Here is a 20,567-nt window from a genome sequence, read left to right as displayed (position 1 = left end):
ATGTCCTCAGAATCCCTGGGACTGATGTTAAGGGAAAGAGACTTCAGCACCCAGAATGGGATTCTTTAGCACCAATCACTTGGGCCAAAAATCTACCTAATACATTTATCTCTATTTACTTTATAATTCTGATAACCATTTACATATTACGTAAATATAATATGACTATAAAATCACATGTTTGATCAACAAACATACTATTACGTCCACAGAACAAGTTTAGAAAGAAAGAGATCAGTCCTACTCAAAATCACATTAAATGCTGCATCCATTCTTAGGAAGAAGGAAATATAACCTATTTATTGTTAATGTTAGGCAATGCTTTCTCTCTGGATGAAATGGGATTTATGTAAGTCTCAAGTGTGCATTAGAGAAGAGATGACTGTGGCGAGGGAAAGTGTCTTCGTAATGTGTCGGAATGAGTCCACACAACTTTACTGCTCATATTTTTGCCTTTACAGGTATAACTGCAGCTGAACAGTCGTTAGGAATTGTGTGGTGGTTTGTCTTCTCCAAGGGCATTCATTACTCACCTTCAGGTCCCGATGGACTACGCCCATCTGATGGCAGTGTAGCACAGCCTCCAGGATCTGCTGAATGCAATGACTGCATGCAAACACCAGGGGGCGTGTGTTAGTTCCAAGCTTACACTCACTGTCTGTATAGCCTCAGAGAGACTGGGTTAAAGTGCAAAACTAGCAGACAACTGGGGTTGTATTTTAAACATCTTCAGTAATGTAAACATGCTCAAGAAGAGTGACTACTACCTCAGAACAATCAGGATCTTGCCAGATGTGAGCCAAAATGTGGGTCCACTTGTTCTAGAAAAATCCATCTTAAAAATATTTAATTCAGGAGCTCATTTCCTGGTTATAAATCCTCACAGGAAATGAACTGGAACACAACTATTATTTTTATAGCTTTTGTGCTCCACCTCCACCTCACACAAAAAAAGCTGTCTCCCTCTTCTCTCCCATTTTTCTAGTATCATTCCAAAGCTGTCACATTAGCAGTCAAGGCACTATTAAGGTTAAATTAGGATACGTAATGAATTTTTGATAAATCATTAACTTCGCATGCTTTAATTTAGCTGGCAATTATCATCTCTTGCCTGAGGGTTCATCAGACTCAAATGGAGCAATGCGTAACCAGTTGTTCTGCTACAGCAACCCATGGTCTCAGAACAGAAGTGGTGTTTAAATCTACAGGCGGACATACATCACAGGCCAAGTTTATCTCCAGGCAAGTGCTGGTCATCTCAGGAAAGCCTGCCCCCAAACTGCCTCTGGTGGTTTACTCCTCGGAAACGTAACAGGTGTTCTCAATACTGTCCTTCCCTTTTTGCTATGATGTATATTTAGCCTGTAGATGAGCAAACTGAAAGAGCCATCATGCATTATCATTTCATCATTTAGTCATTTTAGGGAAAAGTTGGGAAAGGCAAGGGAACCATTTTAAATACCCACCCTCTGCCCTTTCCCCAGAAAAAAAAAACCAAAAAAAAAACTTCCTTTGATTCAGATTTATGGACTCCATATACTGACCTTCAGGTCCCTGTGAACTATGCCATTTAGGTGACAATGATTTACACTTTCTAGAATCTGCTGTATACAATGACTGTAAAGATACAAGGGCAGAATGGAAGGGAGAACATTTTAAAGGCACATAGTCACATTGAATACAAAATAAAATGAAAGTTTGAACGAAACAAACAACAAACAAAAATTATATTTTTCACATTTTTTTAGCTTTACACTGGAATTAAATAATGCTGGATAAAGCTAATTCTGATTCTAACAAAAATGACATCCAACATAGAATTTGTGACATATTCAGACAAAACAATTTGAGCTGTGTGTGTTTTTCATGGCAACTCCATAAATTAAATCATTTGTATACAGAACTCAATATTTCCATATTCAGGGAGAAAATTTTATAAATAATTCCCACAATGTTCTGGGAAAATTCTTCAGTGAAATAAAATTTATGGGTATTTCTCATACACATCTAAACTGTTTAAAATCTGAGGTCACAATTAAACATAGGTGTTGAAACAAGAGGGTAAACACAGATGAAGTGGCAGGTGAAACAAAGGTCAAAAAAAATGGAGGGAGACATTTACCATTTTGACTTAGAAATGGTGCTGCTTGTATAATATATTAATAGGAAAACTAACGCACGTCTCCAATAACAGGGAGAATTTAAAGTAAACCCATGGCATAAAACAAACTCCTCTTCAGTGTAGTCATACTCTGGGGAAGGGCTAAGAACTTACAAAAAGTAAATAAAATTTAAAATCCCCTGGAGCACTGGTGGTTGTTAGACACATTTTCATACACCCCAGTGAAGGAAAACTTATGCTTATTACTATGTTAAAATGCACAACTTATGCTATTCTTATTAAAGGCTCACTGATGTCAAATAGACGCTAATTAAATTCTATGGTAGACGTCATCGATGGGCACCTATAAGGTCCAATGAGCTGTCATATGACATACAGTAATGTGGAACATATCACACTGATGAATTCTGTACAAGTTCACTATGCGATTCAAATGCAGGTATATACAGACATTCATTCATTCTACATTCATTCATATAAGGATTAAGCAAATACTTTAATGAGGATATTTTCAATCATTTAATGTACAAAATACTACTACTCCAAAGTAAATTCTTGAATTAAAAGAAAGTAATCACCATCTGATTTATTAAAACATGTCACAAAATTGATCATGATTGTGATTTTCTAGCTCTAACTTGACTAAGTGTACCACTAAAACAGCTTCATATTGGTTGTTTTTGACTATACAGCTTATTGGAGTGTTGGTAATTATCTGTTAAATCATATGACTCCTTTGCCTTCTACAATAATGTTCACTTTATACTACTTTTTAGGAATACTTCACGCTCTCATCTCAAACCACTGGTATAAGTTATTGGGCTTAATGAATAACAGAAAATAAAGAAGTAAACAAGAATTCATATTAAATAAAGTTCACCATATGTTACCAGTGAGAATTAATTAAATTCTTAACTTCTTGAGGACTAGTACTAAACAGATTTTTACAAATTATTTGCTCTTTATGCTTGTAGTTGAGAAGAGAATGTTTCTTCTCCTTGATTATGTGGGGGACCTATCCTAAAATGTATCCCATAGTACATTCCAAAATTTAATATAAGCATGTATATGAAATGATCCAACCAACCAAGGGTCTATCCTGTTATCTGTAGGGCTGCTCGACAGTGAAAATGGTCTCTAGATTAATTTCAACCAATATTTTGAAACACAAGAACCACCTGTTTAACATAACTTTGAAAAGCAAAATAAAGGAAATTCCCTAACTTTTTTTATTACCTTGATTAAAAAGATTACTCTTTTGGAAAGTGGGCAAATAGCTACTTCCAAGGCTATTCTGAAGCCCTTTTCAGAGGCCTAATGTGAGGAACTGGCTTAAACTGAACAAGTGATGATTCACTCATTATAGCATAAGTGACATGGAACTTTCTATTTGACTTTGGCAGGAAAAATTCCATTAAAAAATTAGAGTGTAGTCATGTGCAGAGGAGATTCACAAAATGTCATAAACAGTAGCATTAAACCAAAAAGATTAATCAGAAATTTAGAAGTGAGCCTGTATATACATGTGCTACTTTAGGGATGGGGAACCTTCTATCGGCTGACTATCTGCTGAGGGCCAGGCTACAGGGGGATGAGCAGCCTTAGGAAGCTCTGAAAGCATTAGATAGAGAACCAGCAGGCACAGACCATCAGTAACTGAATATATATGAAACATCTCATTTATATTGCTAATAATGAGCCAAGCACTCACGGCCAGATTTTTCAAAATGAGTACCGACTGCAGAATATATGTAAGAGATGCCAAGGAAATTAACACCATACAGTCTAAGTAATGTCTGAGCAAGTAGATGAATGTTACTTTACTCCAAAAACATTGCCTAGGAAGTCTCAAATTAGACAAAATGTTAGCCATTTTTAACTTCTGTAAAAATGTTGCCAATTAACAAGATTGGGAAATCCTCTTGAATCCTCTGAAGTACCTGAATAAATATTTTTCAAGTGAGAGTTCCAAGGACATTAATGGAATTTCCAAAGCATTAAACAGCTCATAATGCCTGAAGGAGACCACTGGGCCTTTTGGAGTCTGTTTCTTTTTATGGCCTCTGATTAGACATGGGCTGTTCATGGAACTTCTGTGATGATGGAAATGCTTTATATCTGCTATATCCAGTCGGTTGCCACTAGCCATTCGTGCAATTAAGCACTTGAAATGGGGCTAGTGCAACTGAGGAAGTGAACTTTTTATTTAATTTTAATTAATTGAAATTGAAATTAAGAGTCATATGTATAAACAACAAGGTCCTACCATATAGCACATGGAACTATATTCAATATCCTGTAATAAACCATAGCAGAAAAGAATAAGGAAAAGTATATATGTATAACTGACTCACTTTGCTGTACAGCAGAAATTAATACAACATTGTAACATAGTATCAACTATACTTCAATAAAATAAATTAAAAAAAAAAGTCATGTGTGACTAGTGGCTACCATACTGGGCAGCCTAGCATCTAGAGAGCTCATAACTTTGATAAAAAAGTATATTTCTTTATTAGAAGTCATTCCAGTTAGGCTTTTTTTAAAAATAAAATATGTATTCTAACTATAGATACTAGATAAAAATAAAGTTTAGTCCAGATTCATAGTTGTTTTTTTTTTCTTCAAAGAATCATCTTGGAAATCCTTAAGAGAGAAATATCAATTAAGAGGGTCTCATCAAGAAAAGTCCAAGATGGTATTATAAAAGTCTCATAATCTTAAGCATCATAATATATTTGTAGAGAGATATACTGAACAAGTGTCATCTGAGTGCTGAGTCCTGTATCTTGCCCAGGGCAAGTCACTTACCTGGCGTCGGCTTCACTGTAATATTCTCTCGCCACTATGTCTTCAAACAGTTCACCTCCAGTAACTCTGTGAAGACAAACAAGATAGTCACATTAAAAAAGAAGAAAAAACTAGGCATCAATAGATTTGCACCAGTGTTCATATGAAATATATGCTTTCAGATTATTTTAAAAATTATTATCAAAACAGAAAGCATATTAAAACATTATAAGACTCCATAATGTTCAATTTATATTAATCTAAACATTTCCATCTTTTCTGTTTGCCTTTGTATCACTAGATCCCGAGGATACAACTTTCTGTATACCATAAATATACTCAGACATATCTTATAGAAAATGGTTTCTATGAAACTCTTCAATTCTCTAAATATTAACTGAGGTCTGACAAAGTGTGTGGAACCATTTAGGAACATTTTCTGAACAAAAAGAGAGGATAACACATCATGGGTGTAGAGTGTGAGTTTGCAGGCTGTATTTCTCTGGAGGGGCTCGTTTTTTAAACTGCAATGAACATGCCTTTATGGGCTAGAGGTGGCCGTCCAAAATACATAGGGGCTGAGTGCTTGATTTTCCTTGTAAAGCAATTTCCTTTATGTTCCATGTCTTTGCCGGTAAAGTAAGACTCAGGTTTTGGCAGTGCCTGAGAGGCAGCAGTGACCCCTTGCCAGCTAGGAAGGAGCCATATCTGTCTGCCCTTCTTTTTTTTTGGCGATACGCGGGCCTCTCACTGCTGTGGCCTCTCCTGTTGCGGAGCACAGGCTCCGGACGCGCAGGCCCAGCGGCCACGGCTCACGGGCCCAGCCGCTCCGCGGCACGTGGGATCCTCCCGGAGCGGGGCACAACGCCCGTCCCCTGCACCGGCAGGCAGACTCTCAACCACTGCACCACCAGGGAAGCCCTGCCCTTCTTAATAAAGTGAAGACTTCCCCACAACTCAGCAACTAGATTTGGTTACTCCAGGAAGTTCATTCAGACCGTGGACTTCGAGGTTCTCTAAATAAGGAGATGTAACTATCTCTGGGATTAATTTCTTCTTCAGGTCCAATAGATTACTGCTTTGGGGCTACAATTCCCTAACCAGTGATTCTCTGGCTTAGGCTTTTCTTCTCCCTGCTTAAAAAATGACTTTTTAAATTTTAAAAAGTCATGTAATTTTGTGGTAAAATTTTAAAATATGGAAATGTACCAAGTCCTCCCCTATCTCTTAATCCCAATTCCACTCCGCGGAATAAATCGATTTTAACTTTACGCGTGTCCTTTCAACTTTTTGTGTATCTTTTAACATTTATACTTTTCCCTTTGCAAACACACACAAAGACACTTTTCTCACTAAAGTGCGATTGTGCAATATACAACAATTAGGCTAATCGTGGTTTTCATTTTACATTAAATCATGGGCACTGTTTCATGTCAGAAGCATTTTTTTCCCTATTTAAAGTAAGTGTGTATGCGTGTGTGCACGTACATCTTTGAGAGTATTATTAGAAGATAAATTCTTAAAAGTAAAATTACTGGGTCAAAGAGTATCCACATTTAAAATTTTGTTGGGAAGACAAGGAAAATTACCTTCCAAAATGGTGGTACCTCCAACATTTTGAAAGTACCGACAGGCCCACATCATTACTAATAATGGTTATTGTCAATAAACGAAAATGCCTATCTAATTGGAAAAAAGTTAGCTCATGTTAATACGAATTTGAGTATTAGTGAAATGAATCATTTTCTTATGTATTTATCAGTCATTCCTTCCTCTGTTATGATCTGACTTGATTTTAAAAGAAACTTTCTGCTTTGGAGTTTAATCTCATAAGAGCTAACATTTGTTGAGCGCTTTCCATGTGACACACAGTGTGCTAAGCTTTATGTTAACTGATAAATTCTAATAATTTAGGACGGTTTTACCACTAGCCCAGTGTATTGATGAGAAAATGGAAGTACAGAGAAGTTAAGTAACTTGCCCAATTTTACACAGCCTTGAGTGGCATAGGCGGGCCATCCACACCACAGCCCATACTTTCGATCACTACACAGTACAGCCTTTTCAATAATTACACTGTCCATTTTTCTAGAGATTTAGAAGGTATGAGTCATTTGGTCAAGCATCAAGTGAAGGTATAAAACTTGCTGTATGTACATTAGAGAGTGTGAGATAAAATTAATCTAAGATAGTTTTCTGTTGTTGTTCTTGTTTTTTACTTTAATAAGTTCTGAAATATCATCAAACGATAACATGTTCCAGGGATCACCAGTTATTACTCTTGTCTGTATTTTCCTCTCCTAAATGAAAAGATGTGATACTATAAACTGTAAACTTGTCTGAAAGTTTACCCAACTCTCCCCCATCTCCACTGCATTCTGGATATTTGTAAGTCCTTTAATGTTGAAGTTACTATTTTCAATTCTATTACTTTTACATATAAAATGGACATCTAAAATGATTATTTAAAGCTTCATATGGGCTTGTTATGAAAACTATGGTTATGTGTACATGTAATTTCATTTATTGGCACAGATAAGTTTTTCTCCCAATTAGAATCTATGATATTAACGCAATCATACAGTGTGCCCTAGACAAATTATGATACAAAGTAATTAAATATTAGACAGAAAGAACTTCCAACAAATATATTACTGTCTCTATAACGATGATAACAGTTTTGTGGGATTTCTTCCTTTGAACGTGACCAACGTAGATATGATATATATTCATATTTATCTTTGTTTCTGACCACAGGTAGCAAGAAAATCTGTACATATTACAAACAATTTTGGATTGTTAAAGTGTTTAACAAATATTGATTAAAAAGTCCATTTTCACTAATAAAATTGCTACTGCATATATAGTAGCTTCTTAAATATATTATATACTCCATGCGAACTGTCAGATCCTAAATCGCTAGGATCAGGACTTACGGATCTTTGTTACCTTAGCACCGAACCCAGCAACTAACACATAACATTTGTTTAATTAATGAGTACTGAAATAATGATTAAATGAATTAACCAAGTCAGAAAATCATGCTACCCATCTACTATAAGTTTAGAGTTTACATGTGCTTAAAAAGAAAAAGGAAAACACTAAAATTTAGCCATACGTGACAATAGGTTTTATTTCTTAAGGGGTTTGTATCTAAAGAAGAATACTGAAAACTCAGGTGTAACTATTAAACAAATTTAAGGGGTATAGAGAGCTTTATGTAGAGTTGGAGATTATGTAGTCAACTGTCTCTGACAGTACTCTTTCTCATTTTCTAGCATTCATTTTTCTCATTATTTAAAAATATCCTTGTGCAAATGAAGCCATTTTTGCTATATGTATGATAAACGTCTGAGAAGGAAAAAATGGAGTTCTAATAGAACACACTGCCTTAAAGAGAAGCTTGAATTTTCTAACTTTAACACATTTCTATACTCACATGATTGTTTAATGGAGCACAAAATTAAGCAGCAGTTATTACAGATTTTGGAAAATTTTTAGTATGCTATGTGAAGTTTCACACAGTCACAAATTAAATCAGTCTCATGAATAAACTTAGATTAATTAATTAGAGATTTTGCGAATAAAGTGGTGTCAGGGATCTGTATGATATGAGGCATATCAATTATATATTTGAAGCATTAATTATCATTTATGAACCTCTATAACCTTAGAGCTTACAGGAAATAAACGATAACTCTAGAACTATGAAAAGATGAGACTCTACATATCAAAAAGATTTTTGTTGTTGCTGTTATTTATGGGAATGCTGATTCATTTTGTGCTATTCGGCAAGAATGAATTATTCATGCTCCTTGTATATATATTTGTGAATTATATCAGAAATAGTTGAAAGTAGTTTCACCTTGAATAAAACATTTATAAAATTTTGAGGATTACAGTTTTGCCTATGACACTGAGAGCAGCTGCTAGCATCCAAGATGTCAAAGATTGGACTTTGGAAGAGAAAATGGTTCCACGTTAACTCAAGAACCAGCACTGAGGTAGAGATTAGAGCATGCCCAAGGTAGTGGGGCAAAACCCATGAACCTCAGGCTGTAGCCACATTGGAAAACAGGAACCCAGAGCAGGGCCCAGCTAACACACAGTGAGGAGGCAATCTCTCCAAGGCAGGGCCAGGAGTGTCTCCGAGAAAAAGGAGTAATTCCCCCTGGAACTCCAAGTATAAAGCTGAAGAACAAACCCAATGAGCAGAGGCCACCGGACCTGAAATCCAAGGCTCTGAACAGAGACAGCAGAAGTCATGTTAGCAAAGAATCACCATAGTCAAATTTTTTGTTTGTTTGTCCAAAAACATTTCATATGCTGACTTGCATTTGGGTGACGGGTGTGTCTTCCAGCGACCTCCTGGGCAGAAGCTGTGAGTGGTGACGTGTTCGCCTGTGCTACCTGCATGGTGCCCGGCACACTGCCTTCCATAATGTTGAACGATAATGGCAAATATCCATTGGGAGCTCACCACGTGCCAAGCCCAAGCACTGTTCTAAGTCCCTACGAGTTGTAACGCAACAACCTCATGAGGTAGATACTAGAGCTATCATTTCCGTTTTATACACAAGGACACTGAATTAGTGGAGGTTAAGGACTTTTCCCAAGAACACACAACACAAGAAAGAAAGGGTTTGTTTATTCCCACTGTGCTACCCTAATTGTTTCCCCTTGGACACAAGCTGGAGAGGAGGAGAAGAGCAGGTCAAAGATTTCTGGAGAGCCCAAAGGGTCATGTGAAAAGACTGGGAAGAACAGTGACATAAAGGCACTCCCACTTATATCCCCTTTAATTCTTAGATTAAAGTAAGACCAACTGCTGGTGAGGGCTGGTCAGAGTGAAGCTGATCACGGTTCATTAACAGGAGTGTTACTGGTCTTCCTGGCCAGACAATCCTTCACCAAGTGGGATGGTCCCTTGAATAGGCAAGACTGTCAGCACCAGGCCCCACAATAGGCGCCAGTAGCATTACCTTGTCAATCCCACTATTCCCAGTCACCCCAAGGTCCCCCTAGTGTCCCTGATGAGAACCACTGAGCTAAGGGAACAGTCTATGGAGATACAATTGAAAAGTCAGGCCTTCTAAGCACCACCTTCTAACATATATAGTCAACCAAGCCAATCTCTGGGCAGACATCTATGATGGAACATTGTATCTTCAGTACTTTATAGCATGTCTGGCAGATAGAAAGAGCTTAATAAATCTTTATTGAGTAGATAAATTATCAAATAATTAAATGGATGAATGAAACCAGTCCACAATTTTATGGTTTAACCCATATTTAAGCTAGAAACTGAGGGTAAAGAGGCCCAACTACCTTTCATATTATTTATCTACCAATCTCTAGACAAATCCTGCTGACTTTATCTCCAAAATGGATCTGAAATCAGTACTTCTTTCCATCTCCACTCTAATGTCACCAGTCCAAGTCATCACTGTCTGTCACCTGCACTACTGCAATGGCCTCCTCATTGGCACCATCTCCTCTCTTGCCCCTCTGCCATCAATTCCCCAGACAGTAGCTTTAAGTGTACATCAAATCTTGTCTCATGGCTACATGAAGCTCTTAAATACCTGTGCACTGCTTTTCCAGGCAAAATCCTTACATGACCTGCATGTCTCCTGACCCTCCTTGCTGCCCCTCTCCATCCTGCTCCAACCACAGCAGCCTTTCTCAAGTTCCTCAAGTGCACCAAGCTCCTTCCCATCCCCAGGCCTTTTCACGTGCTGATCTCTCTTCCAGAACATTCCCAACGTCTTTACCTTTACTATTTGGTGAGTAAAGCCCTCTTATCCTTCAAAACTTGGTTTAAATTTTATATCCTCAGACCCCCTACTCATCTAAGTTATCTTACCCCCTTAGAACCCTGTATTATACTCCATAACACTTATCACCATTATAATCACGTATTTCTTTGTGTACACATTTGTTTAATGTTTGTCTTTCTACCTGTATGGTTGCTCTGGGAGGGTAAAATCTGTTCCTGCTTCTTCACTATAAAATATCAAATGATGACACATAGTGCCTGTGACAAGATCAATAAATGCTCATTAAGTGAATGATCCCAGGGTTTTATATTTCACAGAGAGCAGACGTGTGGGGTGATCACATATCAAGGCCATAATGTTGATGCTCCTGACACCATATCACTTACCATTATATTTTATAAGAAAGCAGGTATCTCTCAGGCAGTTTTCCCCTGGAAATCATATATTTCAGTTTTGGATCTTATAGTATCTTTCCCATAAGACAGAGTTTGTCTGTGAACTAATCATGTCTGATCACAAATGCAGGAAGTACTTGTTGAATTCATTATAAAGGCACATACTTGGATCAGAGATTGAGAAGGGAATAAAAACATGGTGTTTTGAGGGCAGACAGCAGAAGCAAGAACTACAATCCTGCAGCCTGTGGAACAAAAAACACATTCACAGAAAGATAGATAAGATGCAAAGGCAGAGGGCTATGTACCAGAGGAAGGAACAAGATAAAACCTCAGAAAAACAACTAAAAGAAATGGAGATAGGCAATCTTCCAGAAAAAGAATTCAGAATAATGATAGTGAAGATGATCCAGGACCTCGGAAAAAGAATGGAGGCAAAGATTGAGAACATGCAAGAAATATTTAACAAAGACACAGAAGAATTAAAGAACAAACACCTAGAAGAATTAAAGAACAAACAAACAGAGATGAACAATACAATAAATGAAATGAAAAATACACTAGAAGGAATCAATAGCAGAATAACTGAGGCAGAAGAATGGATAAGTGACCTGGAAGACAGAATGGTGGAATTCACTGCCATGGAACAGATAAAGAAAAAAGAATGAAAAGAAATGAAGACAGCCTAAGAGACCTCTGGGACAACATTAAACGCAACAACATTCACATTATAGGGGTCCCAGAAGGAGAAGAGAGAGAGAACGGACCAGAGAAAATATTTGAAGAGATTAGAGTCGAAAACTTCCCTAACATGGGAAAGGAAATAGCCACCCAAGTCCAGGAAGCACAGAGAGTCCCAGGCAGGATAAACCCAAGGAGAAACAGGCCGAGATATATAGTAATCAAACTGACAAAAATTAAAGACAAAGAAAAATTATTGAAAGCAAGAAGGGAAAAATGACAAATCACATACAAGGGAACTCCCATAAGGTTAACAGCTGATTTCTCAGCAGAAACTCTACAAGCCAGAAGGGAGTGGCATGATATATTTAAAGTGATGAAAGGGAAGAACCTACAACCAAGATTACTCTATGAGTAATGAGATACAGCAAGGATCTCATTCAGATCTGACAGAGAAATGAAAGGCGTTACAGACAAGCAAAAGCTAAGAGAATTCAGCACCACCAAACCAGCTCTACAACAAATGCTAAAGGAACTTCTCTAAGTGGGAAACACAAGAGAAGAAAAGGACCTACAAAAACAACCCGTAACAATTAAGAAAATGGTAATAGGAACATACATATCAATAGTTACCTTAAACGTGAATGGGTTAAATGCTCCAACCAAAAGACACAGGCTCTCTGAATGGATACAAAAACAAGACGCATATATATGCTGTCTACAAGAGACCCACTTCAGACCTCGGGACACATACAGACTGAAAATGAGGGGATGGAAAAAGATACTCCATGCAAATGGAAATCAAAAGAAAGCTGGAGTAGCAACACTCATATCAGATAAAATAGACTTTAAAATAAAGAATGTTACAAGAGACAAGGAAGGACACTACATAATGATCAAGGGATCAGTCCAAGAAGATATAACAATTATAAATATATATGCACCCAACATAGGAGCACCTCAATACATAAGGCAACTGCTAAGATCTATAAAGGAGAAAATCGACAGTAACAATAATAGTGGGGGACTTTTAACACCTCACTTACACCAATGGACAGATCATCCAAACAGAAAATTAATAAGGAAACACAAGCTTTAAATGACACAATAGACCAGATAGATTTAATTGATATTTATAGGACATTCCATCCAAAAAAAGCAGATTACACTTTCTTCTCAAGTGCACACAGAACATTCTCCAGGAGAGATCATAGCTTGGGTAACAAATCAAGCCTCAGTAAATTTAAGAAAATTGAAATAATATGAGGCGTCTTTTCTGACCACAACACTATGAAATTAGAAATCAGTTACAGGGGAAAAAAATGTAAAAACCACAAACATATGGAGGTTAAACAATACGTTACTAAATAACGAAGAGATCACTGAAGAAATCAAAGAGGAAATCAAAAAATACCTAGAGACAAATGACAAGGAAAACACGACAATCCAAAACCTATGGGATGCAGCAAAAGCAGTTCTAAGAGGGAAGTTTATAGCAATATAAGTCTACCTCAAGAAACAAGAAAAATCTCAAAATAAACAATCTAAACTTACACCTAAGGGAACTAAAGAAAGAAGAACAAACAAAACCCAAAGTTAGTAGAAGGAAAGAAATCATAAATATCAGATCAGAAATAAATGAAATAGAAACAAAGAAAACAATAGCAAAGATCAATGAAAGTAAAAGCTGGTTCTTTGAGAAGATAAACAAAATTGTTAAACCATTAGCCAGACTCAACAAGAAAAAGAGGGAGAGGACTCAAATCATAAAATTAGAAACTAAAAAGGAGAAGTTACAACAGACAACACAGAAATACACAGCATCCTAAGAGACTACTACAAGCAACTCTATGCCAATAAAATGGACAATCTGGCAGAAATGGACAAATTCTTAGAAAGGTATAACCATCCAAGACTGAACCAGAAAGAGTTAGAAAATATAAACAGACCAATCACAAGTAATGAAATTGAAACTGATTAAAAACCTTCCAACAAACAAAAGTCCAGGACCACATGGCTTCACAGGTGAATTCTATCAAACATTTAGAGAAGAGCTAACACCCATCCTTCTCAAACTCTTCCAAAAAATTGAAGAGGAAGTAACCCTGCCAAACTCATTCTATGAGGCCACCATCACCCTGATACCAAAACCAAAGATACCACAAAAAAAGAAAATTATAGACCAATGTCACTGATGAATATAGATGCAAAAATCCTCAAAAAATACTAGCAAACAGAATCCAACAATACATTAAAAGGATCATACACCATGAACAAGTGGGATTTATCCCAGGGATGCAAGGACTCTTCAATATACACAAATCAATCAGTGTGATATACCATATTAACAAACTGAAGAATAAAAACCATGTGATCATCTCAATAGATGCAAAAAAAGCTTTTGACAAAATTCAACACCCATTTATGATAAAAACCCTCCAGAAAGTAGGCATAGAGGGAACCTACCTCAACATAATAAAGGCCATATATGACAAACCCACAGCAAACATCATTCTCAATGGTGAAAAACTGAAAGCAATTCCTCTAGATCAGGAACAAGACAAGGTTGTCCACTCTTGTCTCGATTATTAAACATAGTTTTGGAAGTCCTAGGCATGGCAATCAGAGAAGAAAAATAAATAAAAGGAATACAAATCAGAAAAGAAGAATTAAAACTGTCACTGTTTGCAGATGACATGATACTATACATAGAGAATCCTATAGATGTCACCAGAAAACTACTAGAGCTAAGCAATGAATTTGGTAAAGTTGCAGGATACAAAACTAATGCACAGAAATCTCTTGCATTCCTATACACTAATGATGAAAAATCTGAAAAAGAAATTAAGGAAACACTCCCATTTACCATTGCAACAGAAAGAATAAAACACCTAGGAATAAACCTAACTAGGGAGACAAAAGACATGTAGGCAGAAAACTATAAGACACTGATGAAAGAAATTAAAGATGATACCAACAGATGGAGAGATATACCATGTTGTTCTTGGATTGGAAGAATCAATGTTGTGAAAATGACTACACTACCCAAAGCAATCTAGAGATTCAATGCTATTCCTATCGAATTACCAATGGCATTTTTAACAGAAGTAGAACAAAAAATCTTAAAATTTGTATGGAGACACAGAAGACCCGAAATAGCCAAAGTAGTCTTGAGGGAAAAAAACAGAGCTAGAAGAATCAGACTCCCTGACTTCAGACTATATTACAAAGCTACAGTAATCAAGACAATATGGTACTGGCACAAAAACAGAAACACAGATCAATGGAACAAGATAGAAAGCCCAGAGATAAACCCACGCACCTATGGTCAACTAATCTATGACAAAGGAGGCAAGGATATACAGTGGAGAAAAGACAGCCTCTTCAATAAGTAGTTCTGGGAAAACTGGACAGCTACATGTAAAAGAATGAAATTAGAACACTCCCTAACACCATACACAAAAATAAACTCAAAATGGATTAGAGACCTGAATGTAAGGCCAGACACTATCAAACTCTTAGAGGAAAACATAGGCAGAACACTGTATGACATAAATCAAAGCAAGATCCTTTTTGATCCACCTCCTAGAGAAATGGAAATAAAAACAAAAATAAACAAATGGGACCTAATGAAACTGAAAAGCTTTTGCAAAGCAAACTACAAACAACATGAAAAGACAACCCTCAGAATGGGAGAAAATATATGCAAACTTATCAATGGACAAAGGAGTAATCTCCAAAATATAGAAACAGCTCATGCAGCTCAATATTAAAGAAACAAACAACCCAATCCAAAAATGGGCAGAAGACCTAAATAGATATTTCTCCAGAAAAGATATACAGATGGCCAAGAAGCACATGAAAAGCTGCTCAACATCACTAATTATTAGAGAAATGCAAATCATAACTATGATATCACCTCACACCAGTTAGAATGGGCATCATCAGAAAATCTACAAACAACAAATGCTGGAGAGGGTGTGGAGAAAAGGAAATCCTCTTGCACTGTTGGTGGGAATGTGAATTGATACAGCCACTATGGAGAACAGTATGGAGAGTCCTTAAAAAACTAAAAATAGAATTACCATATGACCCAGCAATCCCACTACTGGGCATATACCAGAGAAAACCATAACTCAAAAAGACACATGCACCCCAATGTTCACTGCAGCACTATTTACAATAGCCAGGTCATGGAAGCAACCTAAGTGCCCATCGACAGACGAATGGATAAAGAAGATGTGGTACATATACACAATGGAATATTACTCAGCCATAAAAAGGAACGAAATTGGGTCATTTGTAGAGATGTGGATGGATCTAGAGACTGTCATACAGAATGAAGTAAGTCAGAAAGAGAAAAACAAATATCGTATATTAACGCATATATGCGGAACCTAGAAAAATGGTACAGATGAACCGGTTTGCAGGGCAGAAATAGAGACACAGATGTAGAGAACAAATGTATGGACACCAAGGGGGGAAAGCGGTGGGGTGGTGGTGGTGGTGGGATGAATTGGGAGATTGGGATTGACATGTATACACTAATATGTATAAAATGGATAACTAATAAGAACTTGCTGTATAAAAAAATAAATTTTTTTAAAAACATGGTATTTTATGATTCTTGGGAGATAACTAGCTATGTTTATATTCCATTTTTTGAAGAACTGAACCCATATACCTCTTTTTTTTTTTTTTACTATAATTGAGTACAGAGATCAATATCTATATGTTCAACTTCTGTTTGACATTATGCCCCTCTCATATGTTCAAAAACGTTCAAAGTTCTTGGTGAATGATGAGTTTTAAGATGAGTCAAGCGGTGCAACCATGACACGAGCAGAATGAGATTTGTCAGCCAGTTGTGATAAAGTGCCAACGGTGGGCATGCAGGCGGCTGATGCAAACTTGGGATGGACGGATTCAAAACACAATTCTGGCTCATTGTTAATGCCACTGTTAGTATCTTTTTTTAGCTAAGATCAATTTATTATGTAAGTTATTTTCTAGCTGAATACCCAGTATTTGATAACACCTCTGAAGTAGTAGATTATCTGAGGCTGACCAGAAATGGTTTTCTCAATGGATGCCAAATTGTATGATGAAAATCAAAAAAGGCTGAGAGTTGCTTTAACAGAAGGTCCAAAGAGATTCTTATTGATTCTGATGTAGATAGATTTGTTGAGGAATTACAGTAGAGATAATAAAACTGAGACAGGCCATTGGAAGTGTTCCATTCAAAACCTGAGTCAGGCCAGGAGGAAAGGCAGCACACTGGGGGAGGCTCAGTGTGGGATATTAAAGCAGGACAGTGTATTCATTGGCACTGTCCAACTTGTAGCATTAAGCAGAGTGGGGGAGTGGACTGGGGTGGCAGGGTCTGAAATCCTTCAAAGGAGCACTTACTTTACTCCTGTTTTTCTGTGTAATCAATCTTTCCCTTCAATATCATTCTGGATTTCTGTATCCTCCCTCAATTCTAAAACTCATGCCAACTCTGCTTTTTAATCCCCTCCTCATTCCGTCTTTCGCAAATGCAGATGAAAAGTTTGAACCACTAACAAAAGTTCATATTCTTAAAGTTTTTTCCTCTTTGATGACCAAGAAAAAGCATTAATGAAAATAGTGCTGCTAACCACAATTAAGGGCACATAGAATAAAACAAATGCAGAAATGAGATAGGTTATTTTTGTTCTGTTAACATCACAGACCTCCTCAAGTGAGCAAGTCAGTCATTAAGCTTATTATATATGTGTGTGTGTGTGTGTGTGTGTGTGTGTGTGTGGTTTAACAAGATGCCTTAATCTAAGATTGCTTAAATGCTCAGGCAATATTTTGCAAAGATGTACATTTCAAAATGAATGCTTCCTGAAGGCAAGGAATAGACCACGATTCTATGCATTAAAAAAAAAAGTTTGATACAAATTAAAATCATAGAGAGATAGCAACTCACACGGCTTAAGATGGTTACTATAAGAAAAACCAGAAAATAACAAGTGTTGGTGAGGACGCAGAGAAACTGGAATACTTGTGCACTATTGGTGGAAATGTAACATGGTACAGCTGCTGTGGAAAACAGTATGACAATTCCAAAAAAATTTTTTTAAACAGAATTACCAAATGATCCAGCAATTCTACTTCTGGGTATATACCCCAAAGAATTAAAAGCAGTTTCTTGAAAAGATATCTGCACTCCCATGTTCACAGCAGCATCATCCACAATAGTTAAAACATGGAAGCAACTCAAGTGTTCATTGGCTGATCAGTGGATAAGCAAAATATGGTATATGCAGACAATGAAATATTGCTCAGTCCTAAAAAGGAAGTAAATTCTGACATATGCTACAACATGGATGAACCCTGAGGACACTATGCTCAGTGAAATAAGCCAGTATGATTTCACTTACATGGGGTACTTAGAGTAGTCAAAATCAGAGAGACAGAAAGTAGAACGGTGCTTGCCAGGGACTGAAGAGAGGGAAGAACGGGGGGTTATTGTTTAGTGGATGCAGAGTTTCAGTTCTGCAAGATGAAAAGAGTTCTACGGATGGAAGGTGATGATGGTTGCCCAATAATATGAATGTGCTTAATGCCACTTAACTGGACATTTAAAAATGGCTAAGCAATTTTTATGTTATGTACATTTTACAATACAATTTTTTTAATCAAAACAATACTTGATGATGATAATAATGATGATGGCAGTGAAAAAGAGTACAATGTAATGCAGACTAAATAAGTATTGCTACTTCCTATTCCTCTGTGGGTCCCAGAGAATTTAGGAAATTATCCATACCATAAACTTGAACGTTAATAAACAGTTCTACGTCATCCAGTTGTTAGTTCCACTGTTAGTTTTCACTTTTAGGCAGCATGGTCAAATTGATAATGAAGTAGATTCAACATAATATCAACTGGTTTGTTATTAGCCAATTGTGTGAGGTCAGGTCAGGCGAAAAATTTTTTCCATGCTCTATTTTGTTTATTCATAAAATGCAAAGAGAAAAGACAGCATTCCTCCCTATTCAGAGCCACCAGATAAGGGCTGTGCAATTTGTGCTATATACAAAGGCACAAGCCAAGGAGGCAAGGGAGGGCTGTAATCCAGCCTTATTCCACTCTCTAAGCAAAGTGCCCATACCAGGAGCTTTTTCTAATGGCACAGAAACAACAACAGGCTAACAGTGGCTCTATCCATATCTGACCAAGTTCCATGAGTAATTCAGTTCACATTATCCCCAACTCACCAAGATATGACTGCCATGACCCCAGAACCCCTCTGGAATACCCAAGGACACTCAGCAAGGCAGACCAAGTGTTCTCAACCTGGGCATATCAAATTTGAAAGTAAATGCTCTTTCTGTAGTGTCTATGAGGTGTGAGCCATTTATAAAATTCTTTATAAGTCCTAATGGAAATCTTAAAATGGAAATTTAAGGCTGTGCAAGCTGTGTTTGGAGATCAGCAGAATTGTTTGCCTCTCTCATGTCTTATCACAGAATATACCTTCTTTTGACTTGGAGTTAGCCTGCTAAGGGGCATATTATCTCCTTGGCAATTGATGACTTGCAATCACACAGCTTTGCACCAGTCCTACTCTTAGCTCACCAAAAATCTAGCGTGGCACATGCACATATTTTCTAAGGATGGAGGAGTTGATAAAATAATACGCTCAGCTCTCCAGAAGAAGACAGACAACACAGTGCCTACGCCTATATAAGAAGAAAAAAAATGAGAAAACTGATAATCCATCCAGGTAGACTGTGGTATATGCCCTGTTGAGGCATCAGGCTCCCCTGCCAAGCATGGGCTTCTTTCCCTTAGATTTCCAGTCCCTGGAGCCGAAGCTGGGCCCACACCCAAATGTGCAAGACACTCTTGGAGGTGAGGGATCCGGCTGAAGAGAGTTGGTAACACCCTGGACCCACAGTTTGGCAACAATAATCTTCAGCTGAAGATGTGAGACCAAAGGAGAAATATCTCTCAACGCTCAGGTAATTTGCAATGTAATTAAATCATAGAGAGAAAAATTCCATTCTTATAATTACTATCTAATTTTCTGCTTCACCTACCCAAGCTAACTGCATATCCTTTCACATTTTAAAAAGAAGTTAATTTATAGCAAGTTTTTAAAAAATAGTGAAGTCACTGATCTTTATTTGCTGACCTAAATATTTTTAGTAATTTCCTATAAATTATATATTGTATTTGTTTTGCATATATCATATATATACATATAACATCACACTTATCAAAAAATAGATTCTCATTTTAAGAAGTGAAAGAAAAATTTCTAACATATATCATACATCTCAGCAAGATACCTGATATCCCATACTCTAATGTGCATAAAAAAATAAAAGCCAGAAACAGGAAAAAAGCACTCACCATTTATAGATTTATATATACTACAGATATTCTAAAGAATCACAAGAGACTATTATAAAATATGTTTTTAAAAGAATGGAAAAGTCCACCTAATTGGAAACAATTTGAGTCCTGTGAAGAAATCTATTAACTGCACAATTGAAATTCAGTAAATCTATCAGAAGTTCTACTATATAAAAGATAAACTAAAATCTTGATACTTGTGCTATCTCTTAGTCATTTACGAGACTAAGTTTCAAGCAATGCAATGTGGACGTGACTATTCTAAATTTACCTTCATATTGAAATCACTGTCATTTAAAAAAATCTCTTGTATTACCACAATTTTTGCTCATATTTTATTATTTATCATGCCTGGATGACCAGAGGAAAATAATCACTTTAAAAAAAATATCTGCCATTAGCCCT

General features: G+C 36.7%; 1 protein-coding gene across 8 annotated transcripts in view; it reads right to left on the bottom strand.

Annotated features, from left to right (window-relative positions):
- CAMK2D (calcium/calmodulin dependent protein kinase II delta) overlaps positions 1 to 20,567 on the bottom strand; it is a gene marked incomplete at its 3' end in the record, with an annotated part of 279,253 nt that overhangs the window by 77,986 nt on the left and 180,700 nt on the right. For all 8 annotated transcript variants that reach the window (XM_082838403.1, XM_082838399.1, XM_082838401.1 and 5 more), the window contains exons 5-6: positions 4,934 to 4,999; positions 1,545 to 1,617 (exon numbers count right to left, since the gene is read on the bottom strand). In XM_082838403.1, the coding sequence (XP_082694529.1) occupies positions 1,545 to 1,617; positions 4,934 to 4,999 (139 nt within the window). The remainder of the gene's footprint in view (positions 1 to 1,544; positions 1,618 to 4,933; positions 5,000 to 20,567) is intronic.

The sequence above is a fragment of the Leucopleurus acutus genome, assembly GCF_964270905.1.
Source record: "Leucopleurus acutus genome assembly, chromosome: 4".
Taxonomy (NCBI): domain Eukaryota; kingdom Metazoa; phylum Chordata; class Mammalia; order Artiodactyla; family Delphinidae; genus Leucopleurus; species Leucopleurus acutus.
Note: the sequence above shows the minus strand (reverse complement) of the source record. Positions and strands in the feature narration are given on the sequence as shown.